A 19,582-nucleotide genomic window follows, 5' to 3' on the forward strand; every position below is an offset into this window, starting at 1 on the left:
CAGAGGGGAAGGGGTTTCAAGATATTTAATACTTCACCAATTGCCAAGTTATAAAACTAGATTAAACGACAGTAAGAAGTACACCAGGGTAAAAAGATTTCCTTTTACATAAGATATATTTGAAGCCAAATACAAACAAGTTTCCCATTATTTTGTTTTTAGACAAATATCCTCATCTCCTCTCACACCCACATCAATTGCATTTTGTTTTTATTTCCCCAAACCATACGAAATTGATACCTCAAAAGCAAACCTCGAGGTTGCAAAGCTAACAGCAACACAGAAATGACAGTCAAGTCTTCTGTTCACAGCAGTAAGGTACTCTAAGGATGAGAAAGTATTCAAGATATAAGACAAAGATGATGTACAGGCAGGAAGACAAAAAAAAAGTCTCTGATAATATCTTACTCAGCTTCAACCTGCAATTAAGCTTATTTCAGCTGTTTGACTGCACTCCCCCACCCCAATATAGAAGCATTTGCTTTTGACATACAAAGCCCCCATTGACCTCAAACGACAGCTAAATTTGATTTTGCTGAAGTACTGTACTTGTAGCTGAAAGAGCACTTTCATTCCTGCCTTTCTCCAGACAGCCCTTTAGAACGAAACTGCAAGTAGCGCATGTGGGAATTGAATTCTTACGCTGGGCCCAACAATCAGTGAAGCCATTTCAGGAGAGTGTAAGTGAACACGATTTTTCCATGCTTTGGTAACTCAAACCAATTTAACGATGAATCCTTACGCAAGTCACTCAGTACAGAATGTTTAAGATTGAAAGACCAATTAAAAAAACCACTTTGGACAGAGTATTTCAAGGGCTAATAGAGATTCAATGTCACAATACAAATATCAATCCTTTCAATTTTAGACAGCAGCACATTAGAAGAACCCTACCACACTAACTTTCAAAATCTACCATGATTGCCTTTCTGTTCAACAGTTAGCTTCAAGCAGCACAGAGGAACTCAGTAACAGCACCAGTTACTGCTAATTTTCTTATTCCCCAACACAACCGTTGCTGAAGAGACCAGGTGCTAATGCAATCACAGCATAACAATTTCTAACATGGACATAAAAAAAAAAAAAAAAAAAAAAAAAGAGTCTGCTCCAATTCAATAAACAAATTGTGAAAGGTGCACAAAGATGCCCAGAAGAAAAACAAGAAAAGCTGGACTGAGTTCCAGCTAAGCCAGTTCCCAAGTTCATTAATCAGTGGATCCTGACACCAGCCAAAGCACAAGCCACTGGCATGAGGCTCCAGAACACTTAAATCTCCAAGGGGAAGTGCCAGGGATTCTTCTGAAGAGTTTTAATAAAAGCCACAGGAAGCAGAAGATCCTTCATTGGTTGCTAATATTCGGGGAATAAAATGGAGAAGAGATAGGATCAAACTGATGCAATGTTATGACGTCAACTGAGAAAGAAGTTGAACTAATACAATAGCTCGTTGCATTCAGAAGGGGACAAGCACATACAATTGCCCACACCAGCGCTCAGCTGGACCCTCATCCACCCCATTAGTCCCCTGAGCCACCAAAAAAAAAACCACCAGGAAAAAAAAAGGGCCATCACCACCATAGAAAGCTTTCTGACAGTTCAGTGAGCTCAATCAGTTCACACACACACACAAAACCCACAAAAAAACAAAAAGAAAAAAGCAGAACACACAGGGGAAAAACTCTGGAACTGATGCGAGGGATGACATGTGACCAGGAGGGACAACACACATTTTAGCCGCCTGTAAGCTGCTTAGATGGTTGAACTGATCTATTTGAACCCTAAAGCCACAGAATGCCAAACCAGTATAATAAGCTCTTGCTCCCCAGCTTCTCACTCCCTCTCCCACGCTGTTCCCCTCCTCTCAGTGCTCACATGCACTGAAATGAATCAAGGAAGTGATCAAACTTAGAAAACCAACCACTCCATCTTTTCCCAATTAGTTTTAACATAGACTGGTTTCTGAGCTTGTGTTTGTCACATGTGCTGTTTGGGCATGAGAGGGTCAAGCTGAAGATGTATGGAACCACTTGTTTCAGCAGCAGAGCAAGCCTGAAGCATTTAGGAGAACCACTAGCCAAAAACAGGCATTGAAAATATAAAGGAACAGAGATCCAAGTGCTGGTGGTTCCTGCCACTGCAATTCAGACATGCCTCTCCTGTACACATCCGCTACTGCACGAGGGCAAAGGCCAAGATGACACAGCACTGTGCCTCAGGGACTTTTCTTCCTCACCGCTCAGGCAGAAGTCAAACAGCTGCAAGCAGAGCAGCCGGACTCTGGCCCCATCTCAGCAAACATGAACAGCAAGGGATCATTGAAGAGATGTTTTGGGGAGAGGGAAGACCTCCCCTCACTCCAGTTCTCGGCTCAGCTTCAGATGATTTTTGTTCCAAAACTGTCCATAATTCCTCATGCAGGAAGATCCATAGTATTGCTAAGTCCAACAATCACATAAGCCAGTAATGGTGGGCTGTCACTGAACTTGCAGCCTCAAAGGGCTGTGAAAGGGCTGAGCCTGCTCCCACAGCCCTGGGCCCTGCTGTGCACCCCTGCCCCTTCCTTGAGCCAGATCAGTTCATTCATCTGATGGAAAACAGGAATATTTATTCTGGTGGACTGGAGAGCTTGCTGATCTGACAGAAGATCAACTCTAGAGAACTGACAGACAGTGCAAAGGAAGTGACAAGGCTAAAAATAGGACAACCCTTTTTAGGGGCAGCTAGCCCTTGCTGAGCATCAAGCCTCCTGTAAAATATATCCCAAGTGCATACCGTATCCATAATTTCAAAACTGGTCTCCTAGCTTGGCTTCAGTACAAACTTGAAGCAACTTCATAGCGAAAGTGACAGCAAGGTCTTGAGATCAACATGGCTACATGTATGTCCCACTCGGTTTGAGGTGCCACAAAACAAACGTGGTGCTTGTAAAACTGCTGGAAATAACCTGTGGGCTCTGTCTGATCCCCCCAAGCTGTGCTTGCACAACATTCATAGGGTCATCCTGTTACTGTGAATACAGAATTGATTCATCTTAAAGAAAAAAAGCAACCAAACTCTTTACAATAAATATTTCAAGCATGTTCCCCACTTTGCTTTACAGTATAGTTGTATAACCAGTTGTATGAGCCCTAATGAGAAGGAAGCATACTAGAAGGAAGGGCAAGAGCCTTAAACAACCCCCCTCAACGCAACCCCAGAACATCCACTTCATTGAATATTATGGAAAAAAGGGCCTCATTTTGTATTAGCTAAAAATTGCTAAGCTTAAGCCAAAATTACCTCTGATAATTTCCTTCGCAAAAAAATTTATTGCACTAGAAGCATAGTAGCACACAGCTCTGCAGGCTAAGACCTTCTTTTCCTACAAATTTGGTGCTTAACATCCACCCATTCCCGTTACTCATGTCATACACGGACAACTTCATGCATCTATGGCCTGCTTACTTCTGCTGCTACAGGTCCTACCCTTCCCCCTTCACCAATGCACATCCTCAGAGAGTAAATAATTTTCTGTACCAAGCAAAAACCACAATAAATCATATAAAGGACATTCCCAATTATAAAACGTATAGAGCTGAAGCTGTAGAAACACTGAAGCAGGTTAAGTCTTTTGGACATCAGGTTCTCTGGGAAAAGAGCTGCCTCTTACAATATTCTGCAAAGCAAGTAACAAAATTCTTGTGTGTATCTCTTCCCCACAGAGCAGGCACTGTGATACTGGTCTTCCCCCCCCCCCCTCCCCGCCTTCTTTTCCTTTTAATTAAAATGTTTATATGCTACTAGTTTCAAATAACTGATACGCTAGCTTTATAGGCTTCAAATGTTAATCAGTAAGATCAGAGAGCAGCATTTAGCAGGATTAAACACACAAGGTTTAGGAATAATCTTTTTCCCCCCCCTCTCAACGAGGAAAAAAAAAAAAAATCCCACACAGAAGCCAGCCTTCTCTTCATCTGTCTTCCCCACAGAAAAAGGACTCTTGAATTCTAGTTGTACTCATACTTCAAGCTGTGGTAGGGAAAGCAAGCAGATCCTCACATCCACTACCCCAGCTGAAGTACAGTCTTGTGTTCTGCAAACTCTCCTAAAATTCATGACTGGTATGGGAAGGATCCCTCCTAAATGCTAACACTGAAGCAGAAGAGACCACCCAAACAGCATTCTGCTTCAGCTGCAGTACCAAACCAGACACAGTTTGAACCATACTGATGCCCGCTTTGAAAATGCTTCTCAAAGAGAAAGAACATTTAGTGTAAGCTACTCTCTTCACTGTCAAAGATCAATGCACTGACAGATTTCAGCTGCTGCTCACCTCAAAGGATGAATCCAATTTTTAACAAGCGATTAAAATATTCCCTCCTCTATCATAATCACCTTTATAATGAAGCAGCTCTGCACTGATTTAAGTAGCACCAGTGCTAATGGTCGTCTTCCCTTTGTGCTAATGAAGCAAGGAAGAAACTGCAAAAACGGTAGTTTGTGCTGTTTAAACATACAAAGCTTCATCCCAGGCACAAATAAAAGCAAGATATGAAGTTGTGTAGACAAAAATATGTTTCATTTTAGGCATGTACTGGTACAGATATCCGATACCACCTGTATCACTGTATGAAAAGGCATGTTGGTACAAAAAACTAAATAGGAAATGCATTCCTCTACAGGCTTATCAAAACAAATGGCAAATAAAGGCCTACGAGCAGAGCTCTCTTGAATCTTGCTGCAGACACTACCAAAGCACTGGCTGCGTTCAAGGATACCGCTTCATAGTGGAATTTGCAGAGCCACAGCTGCTCAGGTATCCTGCTGCAAGCAGGACACTACTCAGGGTATAAAGCACTAGACTCACAAATTAATAGCAAGTTACAGAATGGTCCTGTTTTCTTTTTACTCCATTGCTTTCTCTCAAAAGGCCCGAATTTACATTCAGTGAGCAGTCATTTGTAGCTGCTTTAAGGCATTACCATGTACCAGCAACTTGCTATGGAGCCAAGAACTAGCAGATTTGAATAGGGGCCTCAGTCATTACAGTTCGGCCCAGCTTGCTGTTGCAGTCAGACATGTCATTTCATCTACAGCTCACCCTGGCTAAAACACTACAGCTGGTTCAGATTTGCCAGCATAGCTACATGTGTAGTTACACTCTGACCCAGTTTCATCAGAATGCTTTGAGTTAAAAAAGTGAATACGGTTAAGGACCAACTATGCAAGCAGATCTGTAAGGGCAGTGACCTCTTTGTTCCTGTAGCAGCAGAACACACAGCTGCTGCATTTTTCAAAGCACAGGAGTTATCCAACTTCCTCAGCACCAAAAGAATCCATGCATTTTAAAGCTTTCAATTCATTCCAGTAGGCCTCCAGTTTTCTTCCTGCTCACAGCTAAATACAGTTTTCAGTTGCAATTTGAACTACTGAAGTAGAATTTATATAATGACTTAATATTGAAAACAAAATATTCAAACTAGTGACCAAAGACTTACATAAGATGCTCTCTCAGCTCACTTGACCAGTCATCCAATATCTAGTTATGTTCCAGTCTTTTCCTGTTGAACAGCTTCTTATTTTTGTTTCACACATAGACTTATTTTAGGCTAAAAATCAAGCACTTATATTAGACACTCCTAGCAGAAACTTTACAAAAAGAAAGAGTTACAGAAGTCTTTTCTTCACTTCTAATTCTAAGTAGTCAGCAGGTTTAAATCCCTCAGTACAAGAATAAATATATAAATAAAATTTGGACCCCTGAAAGCTACATTCCCTGTACAGTGTAAATCCCAGATTTAAGATGGTAGAAAGACTGTGAAAGAATCACACTGGTGGAAAAAAGAGCCACACATATGAAATAAAGTGCAATCTCAGAAGTGGCAGATGGACAGAAAACAGAGAGTTCAGGTCTTAGGAAGGGAAGGAACATTAGCAAATTTCCCAACTAATCTGAGCCAGAATATCATACTACCAATGTTACATCATTATACAACCCAGGAACACTTGGTATAGACAAAGCCTCTAGTGTTAAAGCATGTATACTGCCAACTACAGCTGTCTGCTCTTGTACTCAAGGTTACACGAGGAACAAGAGAACATTTCACTACAACCTCTTCACTCTTACTAGGCAAGAACAAAGACACACAGATTCTATATTGGTATCAAGAAGATCACTGATAATAAGGATTCAGCTTTCTACGCTTGTCTGCATACTCTATTAATAGAAGTTACTTTGAAACTGTAATTACTACTTGTGGCCACGCTCAACCCTTGCAAAGTACGGATTACTAGAACCAAAGATTAACTGCTGTAAAACAGGGTCCCTCAGAAACTCTCATTCACCTCATGCAAACACATCAAATTACCTGCAGTGACCGCTTCAAGCGTACAAACTAAAACCAGAAGTATAAGCATGTTTTCCTTTTTTAATTTCCAAAATTTTTAGTATAGTCACCATACCAAATAAAGGGGCAATTTCATGAAGTTCAGTACTCTACTGAAGATTAATCCTAAAAAAAATAACAAGCAAGGCAACAGGACATTTTATTCACTAGTAGGAAGAATCACATTTTGTTTACATGGGATTTCAAAGAGGCAGAGTACAGACAAAAGGAGTTTTTCATGAAAGTGTTGCAATTCCAGAAAGCTGCCACACAGAGCTACTGGCTTTCACTACATGACGGTGGGGCTTTTGTGGGAATGACCACTACTTTATGCTGGAGCATCTGGTAACTGCTGCAGCACTCTGTATAAAGCCTTCAAGAATTTTCCTCCTATTTATCATGTATTTCAACCTGAGCCTAAAGCAGCAAAATACAAATCAAGATGCCAAGGATTATCATTTTAAGTACATTTAAACATGAACAACTAAGAAGTCAGACGTACAAGACTAACACTGCAGCACCACTAGAATTAGACCCTTGCATATGACAGTATCCAAACTTTGTGAAATTCAAAGAAACATCATTTTTTCCTCTGACTTAGAAAACTTAATAGCCTCTTATTTACTTCTTATCCCCCAGCAGCACAATACATTTGTAGGCAACCCCAGTTAATCCAGCCCAGACAAGTACAGAGATGCTTTCAGAAAGAGCACCACTAGCATGTTCTAAGTTTCTGTCTCATCAGTGACGACTATCAGAAAATCTAAGCTGACAAAGCTGCCTTTTTGGAGAGGTCAACCTGAATGCAAGTGAAAAAACAAAACAAAACCCACACGCACCAAAGTCACTTCTTGGGTTCAAGAGAAAAAACAGCAAATAACCCTTGGAGCTGGACACATTTGTTTACAGCAAGACACAACAGGGACCTTCAATAAAGATAACTAGTTAAACATTAAAAGCACCAAGAGCAATATAGTAACTATAGTTGTTCTGTACAAAGTAAAGACAATTTCTGAGTGAATTATAGACCAAGAAAAGTGAATATGAGAAAAGAGCAAGTCACATGTTTCAGGGAGCTGTTTTTCTACTGGTATCTCTGGGACAGTCATGGTGAGAGAAGTCCAAGAGGCATATCTGAGGCATGCAGAGAGGACACTGGCCAGCCACCCCACTGGTCATGTTGTCCTACCCAAAGCACTGTACGTCCATACACAAGCCAGAAGAGAGACCAAAGCATTTTTCTCCCAAAACATGAGGTTGTACTTACTCAGTTTAGCCTACGCAGATCACCCAAGATTTAAGGCTAGAGGCAGACAGGCTGAGCAGGTCCATTTTTGGAAGACTGCTGTCTCTATGACAAGACTGCCACAGAAACCTTAGATGAAGTTACACTTGTGATAGAACATGCAACTACTAATAAAAGAGCATACTTTTAGGTAGTGTTTGCTCTGGCGTCTCTGCTCAAGAGAAAATTCAGGAGTTACACTCATTAGAAAAATCAAACCATCTCAGTAATTGCTTGTCAGCAGTCTGCTACATCAACTCACACAAACCACAGTTTCCATCATGTGTAGCTGAACCAGTGTCGAGCTGCACTAGTCGCAGATACAGCTTGAGGAGCCCTTTTCTTTCCTCTGGAGTTTGTACTATCTCATAGCTGTACTTTGGCATTGAGGTGCCTAAGCCAAAGACTGCAGGACTCCTCAAGTTGCTCTCCATATTTCTACACAGCCCTATAAATTTAGAGTTTACTTGAAATCTGTCATACTACAGAAATGCCTACTCTGAAACAGACAAGACGAGGCTACATTCTGCTTTTCTTTGGCATCATATATTGAAGTTGGCCATTTCAGAAATCAGAGGTTGTGTAAAATTAGAATCAGGAGATTCTAAAATTCTCTATATTCCCTTAAGATACCAGACCAAAGTTTAAGGGATGCAGAAGGAGGGTAACTCCATAAACTATCTTTGATGCGGCATTTTAAAACAGGTTTGGGTTTACAAACTGATGAAAAATAATCTTTAAGGATTCAAATGCTTACAAGATTACCCATATAATTACTGAAAGTATAGATATAGATTCAGTAATCCTGTCTTTTGAGCTTCAGTGAATAAGTAATCTTCTCTCAATACAGCATAAGTTTCACTTATTTTAAGCATATCAAACCCAGAAGAGATAAAAGCTGCTTTAACACGAGTTCCCAAAATAGACAGCTTCTTGTTAACAAAACACCTGTTGCCTAGAACTGACAGTAAGCACAAAACACATTATAATTTGTTTTTGTAAACAGCACTATGTAGAATTTTAATTAGCTTATAATGCTACAGTTCTACATGTGCCTAATGCTAAGGGAGGTCCTGCTCTAATATCAGGGTTCCTAGCTATTAATAAATAAAACTATCATCATCATTTCTGGCTAGGGCATCTTGAATTCAACTTAACTTCCAAGAACATTGTGATTATCATGCATGATGTGTTGCTCTATTTAGAATTATGCACTATGCCTAATTTAAGTGTTCAAAATTATACAATACCCTTACTGTGGTTTGACGGGGAACTCAACCTAAAGCTGAAGCCTGACCAAACAAAGAGGGTATTTAAGGACAAGTTTTCGGCAGAAGAGGTATAAGTATGACGTTTCCTGTGGCAAAGCTGCATTCCTCATCTTTTGCAATGCGCTTAAATTCAGCCAATGGACTCAAAGGTGCTACTTTGTTTTAACCCTAATGCTTTTCTAGGGGTTTTCGTTGTTGGGGTGGGTTTTTTGGTTGTTTGGGGGGTTTTGGGGGGGTTTTTTTTGGTTTTTTGCTTAATTATTTCAATCACTGGGGAAGCCAGGTTACATGAACCCAAACAAGTTACTGAAGTCCAAATACTAAAACCTATCACCCTGCACAATGCATAGGAAAATACTATACAGTTGATCAGCAGCCACCATGCTGGACAACTGATATTTATCCACCACTTTAATATACTGTCAAGTTTCACTGAAGATACAAATATACCAACTGGTCACACTATGAAGTTTTCCATCTTTCCTTAAGTTTCCTCTCAACCTTCACCTTACACTGCCTGAAACACTGTAATGTATAAATGTTTAAGTGCAACCAATATACATGCATCCAATATATATTTATATGCAACCAATGCAATGGTTTCACGATATAGGTAATTTGGGGCTTTAGATACTTCTGCCACAGTGTTGCTGGGCCAGAAACATATCTACCTTGAAGACTTAATTCTTCAAAAGCTTGGATTGGTTCTTGTATCTGGTTTATGGTGCAGCTCTACAGCTCTGTGCCTGAAGAGTCAAGGTTAACAATGCATCAGGAGGAAGGTGAAACTACCTAGTTAGTATCAGAACTGAACTCTAAGGCATAGCCTTACTCATAGTAAAAGCCAAGGAAAAATGCACACATCACCAAGAGGTCAGAGAGAAAATTAAGTAAGAGTTGCCTTGTGTCAGCCTTGACTATCCAAGATAGTGTCAGATTAATAGATATGGGGCTGTCCTGGTTTTGGCTGGGATAGAGTTAATTTTCTTCCTAGTGGCTGGAGGGGCACAAAAAGTTGGGAGGGGACACAGCCAGGACAGCTGACCCAAACTGGCCAAAGGAATATTCCATACCATAGGACGTCATGCTCAGTATACAACCTAGGGGAGTTGGTTGGAAAGGGGTGGATCACTGCTCAGGGCCTGGCTGGGCATCGGTCAGTAGGTGGTAAGCAATTGCACTGTGCATCACTTGTCTTGGGTTATATTTCACTCTCATTTTCTTCCTTTTCATTATAATTATATTTTTGTTTGTTTGTTTCAATTATTAAACTGTTCTTATCTCAACCCACAAGTTTTACCTGTTTTTGATTCTCCTCCTCCTCATCCCACCCAGGGTGGGGGGAGGAGTGAGTGAGCAGCTGCGTGGTGCTTAGTAGCTGGCTGGGGTTAAACCATGACAGGGGCTAAGGAATGATCAGAAATTTGCAGAGTGAGACACTCTCCTCTCTGAAGGTTTCCAAAATTACACCATTTGCTCTGAGGGAGAGGTCATTACACTGTTTAGGAAAAGCTTAAAAACTATTGGAAGAACTTGATTGAGAACAATGGTGTTTCTTCCCACTGCCATCACAGAACAGAAAATAGGGGCTTTTATACTTCTTTCCTAAGCCCATACAGAACAGACTGCACATATTTCAGTTTCTCAGCTGACAAGAAAGCCAGCCAACAGCTTTTGAGTAAAAGTCTGTATTGCAACATTGTGTTTTAATCACCAGGGCATCCTTTTTACCTACTAATACCCCAGGTACCACTCTGTAAACTGCCTTTCTGATAACCAAGTTTGCTATTCATTCTGTTTTCAGACAAGATTCAGCTATGTGAACATGCATTTCTAGTACAATGTCTCCCCCACTTACTGTCCCAAACACTTACATCAGCAAGTTAAGAGCACAATAGCCTAAAAATAGCATGGCTGGATGCCACTGTCTCCCTATTTATTACGATGATACCTTTGTACAGAGTTCTTTCTACAGTTCTGCATAGAAAAATACAGCCATAAATGGCTTTAAGGGAGGGACTTGCATCCAAAAGGGCCAAGTTGTTAAGTAGTGCCATGGGATTCCCCCTTTTTCCTCAAGCCACATGAACAGAAGTTTGCATTTTTAGAAGCATTTTGTACAATAACTCTTTAAGTACATCTGACTTCTCTTTTTATCCTCTTGCCATAATGATTGTATTCTGCCAGAGAACATATCGACACAACAGAGTAACAGCACTTTTTAGAGAAAGGAAAATTCATGATATAAAGAAGTACACAAACATAGAAAATGCAAGCCAGATCTCTCCAATTATTTTGCTTGGCATATTAAAGCCTCTGTCACACTTTAGAATGGAGAAAGAGGGAACAAACTCTGCTCACAAGATACTGAGCCTCAACTGGCAGCAAGGTGCGGCTTTCTATAACGATATTTGTTCCCTTCCATTCACAAACACCAGCCAACAGGGCTTTTACCAGGAAACATTAGAAAAAGAGCACAATATATTCCCTTTTATTATGGTATAAGGTCAGAAACAAGAGGGAGATCAGCAAGACCAGTGCCCTTCAGCTTGGCCTAAAGATGCATTCACAGGCACTGCAGCTTCAGCCACTGCATTACACTAGGCTAATTCCACAAGTATCACATCCTTGCTATGGCTTGAAAAACAAAAGCCCAATGCCCTGACACTGTCTCCCAGAAACGTCTTCTGTCTCACACTCCTTTTCTCAAGACAAAAACCACCACACTACCGTTGAAGAATATTTGTATCCCTTACAGTAAAAATCACCAATTTTAACCCATAACCCTGGGTTTCAAAAGAAGACTTTCCCATTTTAACAACTAACTTGATGCTGCTTAAGTTAAACCAGTAACACTGCAACATGCATTTTACACTGTAATGTGCCACCCTGTGCAAGTTCACCAGATAGAGCTATCAGGCCATACAAAGACATTTCAATAAATTCTTCATCTCAGACCTTGACAGTCTGAGAAATTAAGGTATCAGAGCTGAAGCAAGGACAGAGGTATTGCTTAACAGAGCAGACTGATATTTCAAGCATTCTGATTGTGCAGTGGGGGATCTGAGGTAGAAGATAGAAGGATAAGTAAGTAGCAACTAATCAGGGATTTATTTATATACAGAATGACTAGGTATAAACTTAAGACCATGGGTCACAGCCACATTATGACTTTGCAGAATAACAAGCTAACTCTTGCAGTTAGTGAGACCATAGGTAACAGTCAAAAGCTTCACAGACACCAAGTTAGAGAAAAGCAAATGCAGGAAGACAACACAATGAACTAAGTGACCAGAGTGTGAAATTAGATTTTTTTGTTATTGCTTTCCAAAAAAAATTTTTAAAGCCAGTGAATTACTCCACTGCTATGCATAGGGGTTTTAAATTGCAATCAAAGCACTAAGTCAAGTTTGACTAGACTTATTAGGAAGGCAAAAAATTAATGCACAGCAGCCAGGCCAGTCCACAACAAATCAAATACTCCTTGATCTCAGCACTAGTCTCAGCCCCTGCATGGTTTGTCACACTCAGCTAACAATTTGTTTGTTATGCAACTAATAATACATTTACCTTGACCTATTGTTACTAATGCTGCCTTCCTCCTCTCCCAGGATACTTTAAACAAACCCCATGAAAATACACTGATATTCAAAACAATCCTATTGAGCAATTCTAAAATCTGTTCCCTAAAAGATGTTCCAGGTAAGTCCTTCCATATTGCCACAATTACTTTTTTTCTTTTTTGCAAGTTAGTAATAAAATGTTTTTGATATCATAAAACACTGAAATAATTACTTTTCTAGTTACTTTTCACCAGGACAATAACATTTGTTTGATAACTAATTCTAATTAATACCTACAAAATCACTTTATTCAAGGACTTAACACCAATATCCAACAGTACGTCATACTAGCATGATATCTGGATAGCATAATCCCAGCATAAGTCTGGTGAAGTTCACTTAGAAAACTCTCCTGTATCAGCAACAAAAGCTACCTTGTAAGCTTCTTACCTGATTCTGAAGGAACTAGGCAGGAAGAACAACCTCCAAATGTTTCAGTTGAACACTCAAAACCACAGCCACTTCTTTTGCCCCAACCTTGATAATGTTGTAGATTCCAATGCAAGGTCATTCTGTTGCACAAAAACTATTCTGCTACATGATAACATTATATTGCATCAAGGCCTTGATTCTATACGTGATTTTAGAAAAAACATCTTAAATTCATACAGGGGGTAGTAGAGAAACAATTTTATCCTTCTTTGCAGTCTCGTATCTCCCCTACCACCTCATCCTCAAAATCAGCATGATCAACAACTCGTTAAACGTTTTCTTCTGACAATCTAACTCAAAGATAGTCTTTTGTATAAAAAGACATGAATATGTCCAATTTAGGTACAGAAATTCTACATTTTTGCCTGCAGAATCAGTGGTTCTCTCTCTTGCCTCTCACCTCCAAATATAATTTAAAACCTTAAGTGGAAAATACCTGCCTTCCCATGCAATAGTCTGCTTTCATCAACCCAATTATATTCAACAGCACACACACTAAAATTGTCTAGCCTCCTGCCTTGTTCAAGCTAATGGTGAAAACTTCAGTCCTTGTTTTTAAAAAAAAAAAACAAACCACATCCAATGCAAAACGTTTAAACAACTGAAAGCACCTCACTTCTGTTCTCAAAAATACTGTATTAAGCTCCCACTCCAATTTGATTATTAAGTTTATATTTGTTTCCCTAATCCTTCACATAGATAAAAATGCATTCGCATCATGAATCATAGGACACACCACTGCAGTGTTGTCTTAAACCCTGGGCTACTTAAACTGTTCAGGTGGTTGCCAGGGCCTGCCAAGTCAGCCACACTGTTTATAGTTTAGTTCTCCAGATACAGGATTATTATGTTTCAGACTGACAAATACCATATCCTGAAGGTTAAAGTCCTGTGATACAAACACATCCTGACAGTGCAGAATGGCTGAGCAGGGGTGGTCTTCAGCACAGAGACAGTTTCAGCTTCTGCAAGACTGCTGAACCATTAAGTTAAAGGAAGAGCTGTGTGTTTAATAAAACTGCTGCTTAAAAAGGAACTATTTTTAGGAAATACTCAAACACGAGTGTTCATTTGTCTAAGTAATACTCAAAAGATTGTCTTAAGTTGATCTAAATGGAGAGAAGATGGATCAAGTTAGGATTTCACTCGGTTTATCTCTTAATGCATAATTTAATAGCCAATAAAGTTACTTTTCAAACGAAAAGTCCTCAGTTTCTGTCAACAACTGGAGAATGAACAAGAAAAGACAACTTGATTGAGGAGAAAATTTTTGCACTATCAAAGCTTTGCTTTTGTTAATCTCTATTTAGCTCAAAAGCCCTGTAAACACAGTTGGAAGAAGGGATCTGTTAAAAATATATCACCCCACCCCTTCAATTAAGGGCTGAGAAGCTTATGACACATCTGAGACATCCAACAAGAACAGGGAAGAAGGACTTAATGTTCCTGATATTTCTAAAGGTAAAAAAAAAAATAAGCAAGTTTAAAAATCCCAAACCTTTCATGCCTCTGTTAAATGGATTTTAAAGCAAGAACAGATCCAAGCTATTTTTATTCCTTTGTAGGTCATGTGTAATTAACTGCTTGTTTTCACAAAACCTTATTACAGTGTAAACATCACTGGCCAGATCATCTGCCCCACCCAGACTGAGCTCCACACCACAGGAGGCCAACTATCTCTGTGAGGAGTCCTTGCACCTGCATGAGAGGGCTGTCCCTCCAGTACCAATCTCCCCTGCAACACCATGGCTGTAATGATCAACAGCTCCTGAGCTCACCCCTTCACCATGTCTTTCCAAGAAACTGCAAGCAAACCAGTTAACAGGCCTAACCCTAAAACTATGGGCAGATGTCCCTTTTTGGATAGAGCTGAAACTCTCCAAGATGACGTTATTCCTCTTCCCAACTCCCTTCTGCCTTGGGCACACGGCAATTAGCAGAAATGATCACTAAACCACTTGGGAAATAGGGGGAGGAAGAGGAGGGCAAAGAGCCAGTTGGGTTGGCTCGAGCCACTAATTTAAAACAATTTAAGCTAGCCTAGTTGACTTTGCCCCCACTTTGCTCACACGACCCACTCTGCTGGAAGAGTGGCAGGAGGTCCCTGCGCGTAGCAGAGGGCACTCAACAAGCAGGGATCTGAAGCCCATGTCACTGTTTGCAGGATGGATGTCTGCCCTCCCTAAGGCTCCCAGCATGTTTTACAGAGATCATCCCATGGCAGCCATGCAGCCTTCTCTAAGTAGTATTAAACAGAACCAGAGCGCGGGGTTACCATCCCAGCACATGGTGGGCTACCCACTTCACGACACTGGGAAGTGCCACCAGCAGTTGGTGGACCATAGGGCATAGATCCCCTTTGCCTCAAACAGTGGAGATAAAATTTGGTCCTGCATTTTGTACACAGGTTTACAATCACTTTTAAGAATCTCTTATTCACATCAGAGATGTATATTCCATCCTGGCACAAGAAGCAGACACATAAATCCCACAGCACACAACACATTCACAGTGTTTTAAGATCTGCAGATGGAGCATGTGCAGGAGAAGGTTTTATGAACAACTAGTGCCGGAACAACCAATCGTCATGCAGGGACAACACGGGTCCTGCCAGCGACGGCTTTGAATGCAGGCAAGAAACATTTGCTGTAGCCTGAATACAGAAGTTGTACAGCTGTGCCAGCAAAGTGGTATGTTTATCCTTTAGGGCAGATTTGCTTTCTACAAACAGCCTGCATTAGAATTGTATACATGTGGTGAGAGAGTTGAGCATTTCACTTCTGTGTCGAATAAATCAGGAAAATTGGTCCCAGATAATACATCTTTACTAACTAAGTTGTGGGGCAGAGGGGACCCAACAAGAATGGCTACTCAGTCATCAAGCAATATAAACCACATTGCCTCATGTATTCAGCTTTTTTCTTGTTCTAAGCAAAACCAGCCTTTGGCTAAACACAGTATTTAATAGTGCACAAATACTTAAGTTTGCTTCCTTTTGTTTAAGCAAGTCTAATACCCATAGTCACAATATAAGTTTACAGAAATTATAGCAAACTATACTATTCTTCCTGCCCTCACCTCAGACATCTGACCTAGCCACTCAGTCAAGGCCTAGCATCACGTGTAAGTTCAGGAATGAATCAAAATCCAAGTATTTAAACACTTACATATCCCAGTCTTAAATATCTCCCCTGATAAATGAGACCTGGCCCACCTCTCAGCTAAAAGACCATATATAGTCACTGCTCATTCTAAAGTAGTATTTCCAGGGTTTAAATACAGTCTAGAACATTAAAAAACACTATAAACAGACAAAAACAGATAGCAAGAGTGAATTAGTAATTCAGACCTATAAGCCACTGGAGCATGGCAAGATGCCAGTGTCAAGACACTCTGACATATATAAAGTAATCCATACCCAGCATTTGGGGAGAAAACATGGCTCAACGTAAAACTGAAAGAATGAGGTATACTTTAATAATCACACTTATTTACATTTAGTAAAGGTCTAAGTAATTGCCTTCCACTGTCATGTGGAAGATTGTTGCTCAATTTTCACATCCATTTTTTATCTTCTTGACTAATCATACAAACCCCATCAAACTCCTTCGATTCAACAAGTATTAGGGCCATGACTGTCTCTTTCCAATTCCCAGGAGCAGCTGTATATAGACACAAGTGTTTTCATAAAAAACAGGATATATTTAGGGAAGTAAGCAAATAATATTCACCATTCTGAAAGCATTGATCTGTATGTATCTAACATACTTGTCAAAGATACAGAAAGGATGACAATTAAAAGAAAGTCTTCGTTCTCATTAGAAACCCCCTGCTTCCTGACTCACCACTTCCTGCTCTCCTCCCTCTCACCCTATCCCAAGCCACCCATGGCAAATCATACTTTTCCTGTTCCTGAAGACCTTTCAGATGCAGAAACTGTCACTAAAAATACCATATATGATAAACCTCGTACAGAAACTGAAAATAATCATCCCTCAAAAGAAAACACCTGCTGTCATCAGGCAATACAGGATTGAAAAGAGATTCTGACCAATCCCAAAGAAAAAAAAAAATCCCCCCCCCCCCTTTTTTTTTCCTGGAAGGGTAGTAGCTGCAACACAGGGCAATAACACTTAATTTTCCTGCCTGTGTTTGTAATCAGAGCTCCGACAGACCCAGATACCCTGCAAAACTGATTAAAAAAAGAAGAGAAAAATTGCAATGTTTTACATAATTTTTACATATCTTTGTTCTAAATGCTAAAGACCTGCGAGACATTCATCTCATCAAGAACAAATACACAGACAACAGCACAGCAGTCTTCAGTGATACAACAAAAGACAATTTAAGACAAATGACTTGGAGCAAATGCTATCACTGAATAATCCCATAGCAGCTGTCATAATTAGTTACCTCAAATCTCATCAGAATCAGAGAAGTTAAGAGTTAAAATCGAGCTCTCTTCCTGTAACATTGTGTAACTCCAAAACAGCAGCATTATCCTCACTATTTTAGAATTAACATTTCTCCAAAAGGTAAGGTGGAACGACTCGATCCTTCCACGAAAAAAAACCCGGTGCAAGCCAACAGATGACAAAAGAAACTCGGTCAAGTTTGAGCCTCTCAACACCTTATTTCCTGTCTAAAGAGCCCTTTTGTTCTGCTTCCCTGCATAAATGTTAATATTCTGCCATCATTAGAAAACGAAACAATGAAAAAAAGCCCCACGCACATGAACTTCACTGCCCCAGAGGGCAAAATAACGCCACACGACGCGATTAGAACCGGAAAATTCCTACCAACAAAATCTCCACAATTTTCTGTTTGCTTCACCCCAGATTAACTTCACTTGAAGCTGTACTTCGGCGCAACCTAGCCTGGACGCGGAGCCCCGCCTCCTCCGCCCCTAGTGGTCGAGGCGAGGGAGCCCCGCCCCGCCAGACAGGCTGCGCTCCGCGATTGGCGGAGCGGCGTATCCATTATTTAAAGAACTTTTCCTTGCTAGCAGGTTAGGCTGGGCAGGTTAGAGCACCCTGGGCGAGCTGCTTCTTAAAGGGACAGGGCCCCGCTCCCGGCTGTGACAAACTACAACCTCTGGCGACGCGTCGCCCCGAGCGAGCTCCAGCGAGCGCCCCGGCGAGCGGCAGCGGGCGGCCGACCCCCCCACACACATCCCCCGGCGGCCCCTCTGCGCCTCCCGCCGAGCCTCCTGGCAGCACCGGTCCCGGCGGGGCACCTACCCCGGCCCAGCACCCTGCTCTCCCGCCGGATGGGCTGAGGCTGGAGGAGAGAGGAGGGCACCCGAGCGGGCTGGAAGCGCTTCTCCCGCTGCAATTACACAACCGCCGCTTGCTCTGCTTGCCGGATAAAACTAGATGATGGGGGTTTTGAGCCCATCCGCGCCTAAAGAGTGACTGGAGTTAGCCTGGGAAGCCGGGCACACTATCTAAACGAGTAACCCCGGCTGAAAATACGTTGGGTTGCCAGTTCCAAAGACCCTTCTCCCCATTTGAAGCATGACTCAGCAGAAGAGGAGCTCCGCAGGAAGTGCCCGTCTCCATCTCACAAGGTACCATGGCTTCTGCCAGAAACTTTTTGTGCTTATTCAGGCTTCACTTGACTGAGCGAATTTGCAAGATGCTGTTCATGTTCTGACAATCAACAGCGTTTCTCACAGCACCAACTCCTCTTAACACTAGACAAAAACCTGTCGCTTGGATTAAAAGTGTTTCTTTTTCCTCAATGCAAACACTGATGCGGTTCCCTACCCATCTATCAAGTGAAAAGCCTGGAATGTGCAAGAGGAGGAGAAACAAAACAAGGTTTAATAAATATTTCACAAGTGCAGATATGAAACTTGTTTGAGAAAAACCTTGCCCCATTCCAAACAAGCAACACAGGGAAGAGCCAGAACACGGTCAGCGTTCCCTCCTGCACCCACAAAGTTATCGTCATAGTTAATGCAAGACTTACCTGGTTAGCAAGGTTGCCTTACACAAAAGGTTTTCACATGTTTAGTGTATAACAACTAAAAATATTAAACTAGAAGAAGATAAAGCACCTGTCAGCGTAAGCACATTTGGGTCAGTTTTGTACTGCGCAGGGGCAGAGAGGAAAAACTCCTCCTTGTTTCTGGTTCTTGCCACCTTTTCCTCTAGCCAGCACTGGAGCAACCTGCCTTCCCTAACTTCACTGACCGCCTATACCCCAAAACGGGTATCTGTTTTAACTTCCCTAATGCAGATTAATCAAGTCCAAGACAGTTTAGCATACTGCTTTACTGCAAATACCACCCAACATCAGGAAAATATTTACAGCTAAGTATTCCCTTGAGCTGTGATACTTACATCAAAAGGCCATAAAACACACCTTCAGGAAGGACATTTAGTTCCTCTAAAATGGTCAAATAGCACGTTTTGTGTTACCTTCTATGTTAGAGCAATCTATCACACTACAAATCCAAATAGGACTGGAAAGCAGCAATTCATACAGTTGTAAGTTAGTAAGTATGAAACACTACAAGAACGGAATTAACAAGATTTACATAACTTCCCCTACAGAACCTAAAATATAAGCTGAAAGAACCAGACCTTAACCCTTGCACCT

The 19,582-nt window shown here is 41.1% G+C and overlaps 1 protein-coding gene across 8 annotated transcripts in view; it reads right to left on the reverse strand.

Annotated features, from left to right (window-relative positions):
* Positions 1 to 19,582, reverse strand: part of ZFAND6 (zinc finger AN1-type containing 6) — a 39,120-nt gene that overhangs the window by 13,822 nt on the left and 5,716 nt on the right. The window contains exon 1 of one of the 8 annotated variants that reach the window (XM_030013552.2): positions 17,776 to 17,887. The exons of 4 other annotated variants lie outside the window; for them this stretch is intronic. Coding sequence is in view for 1 of the 4 variants with exons in the window: in XM_030013549.2 (XP_029869409.1) it covers positions 17,709 to 17,710 (2 nt within the window). In the remaining 3 variants the exon portion in view is untranslated. Of the gene's footprint in view, positions 1 to 12,934; positions 13,045 to 17,389; positions 17,665 to 17,708; positions 17,888 to 19,582 lie in introns of those variants that run through there. 3 more of the 8 variants (XM_030013549.2, XM_030013554.2, XM_030013553.2) reach the window with 3 other exon arrangements.

Source organism: Aquila chrysaetos, chromosome 5, assembly GCF_900496995.4.
Source record: "Aquila chrysaetos chrysaetos chromosome 5, bAquChr1.4, whole genome shotgun sequence".
In the NCBI taxonomy this organism is placed as follows: Eukaryota; Metazoa; Chordata; class Aves; order Accipitriformes; family Accipitridae; genus Aquila; species Aquila chrysaetos.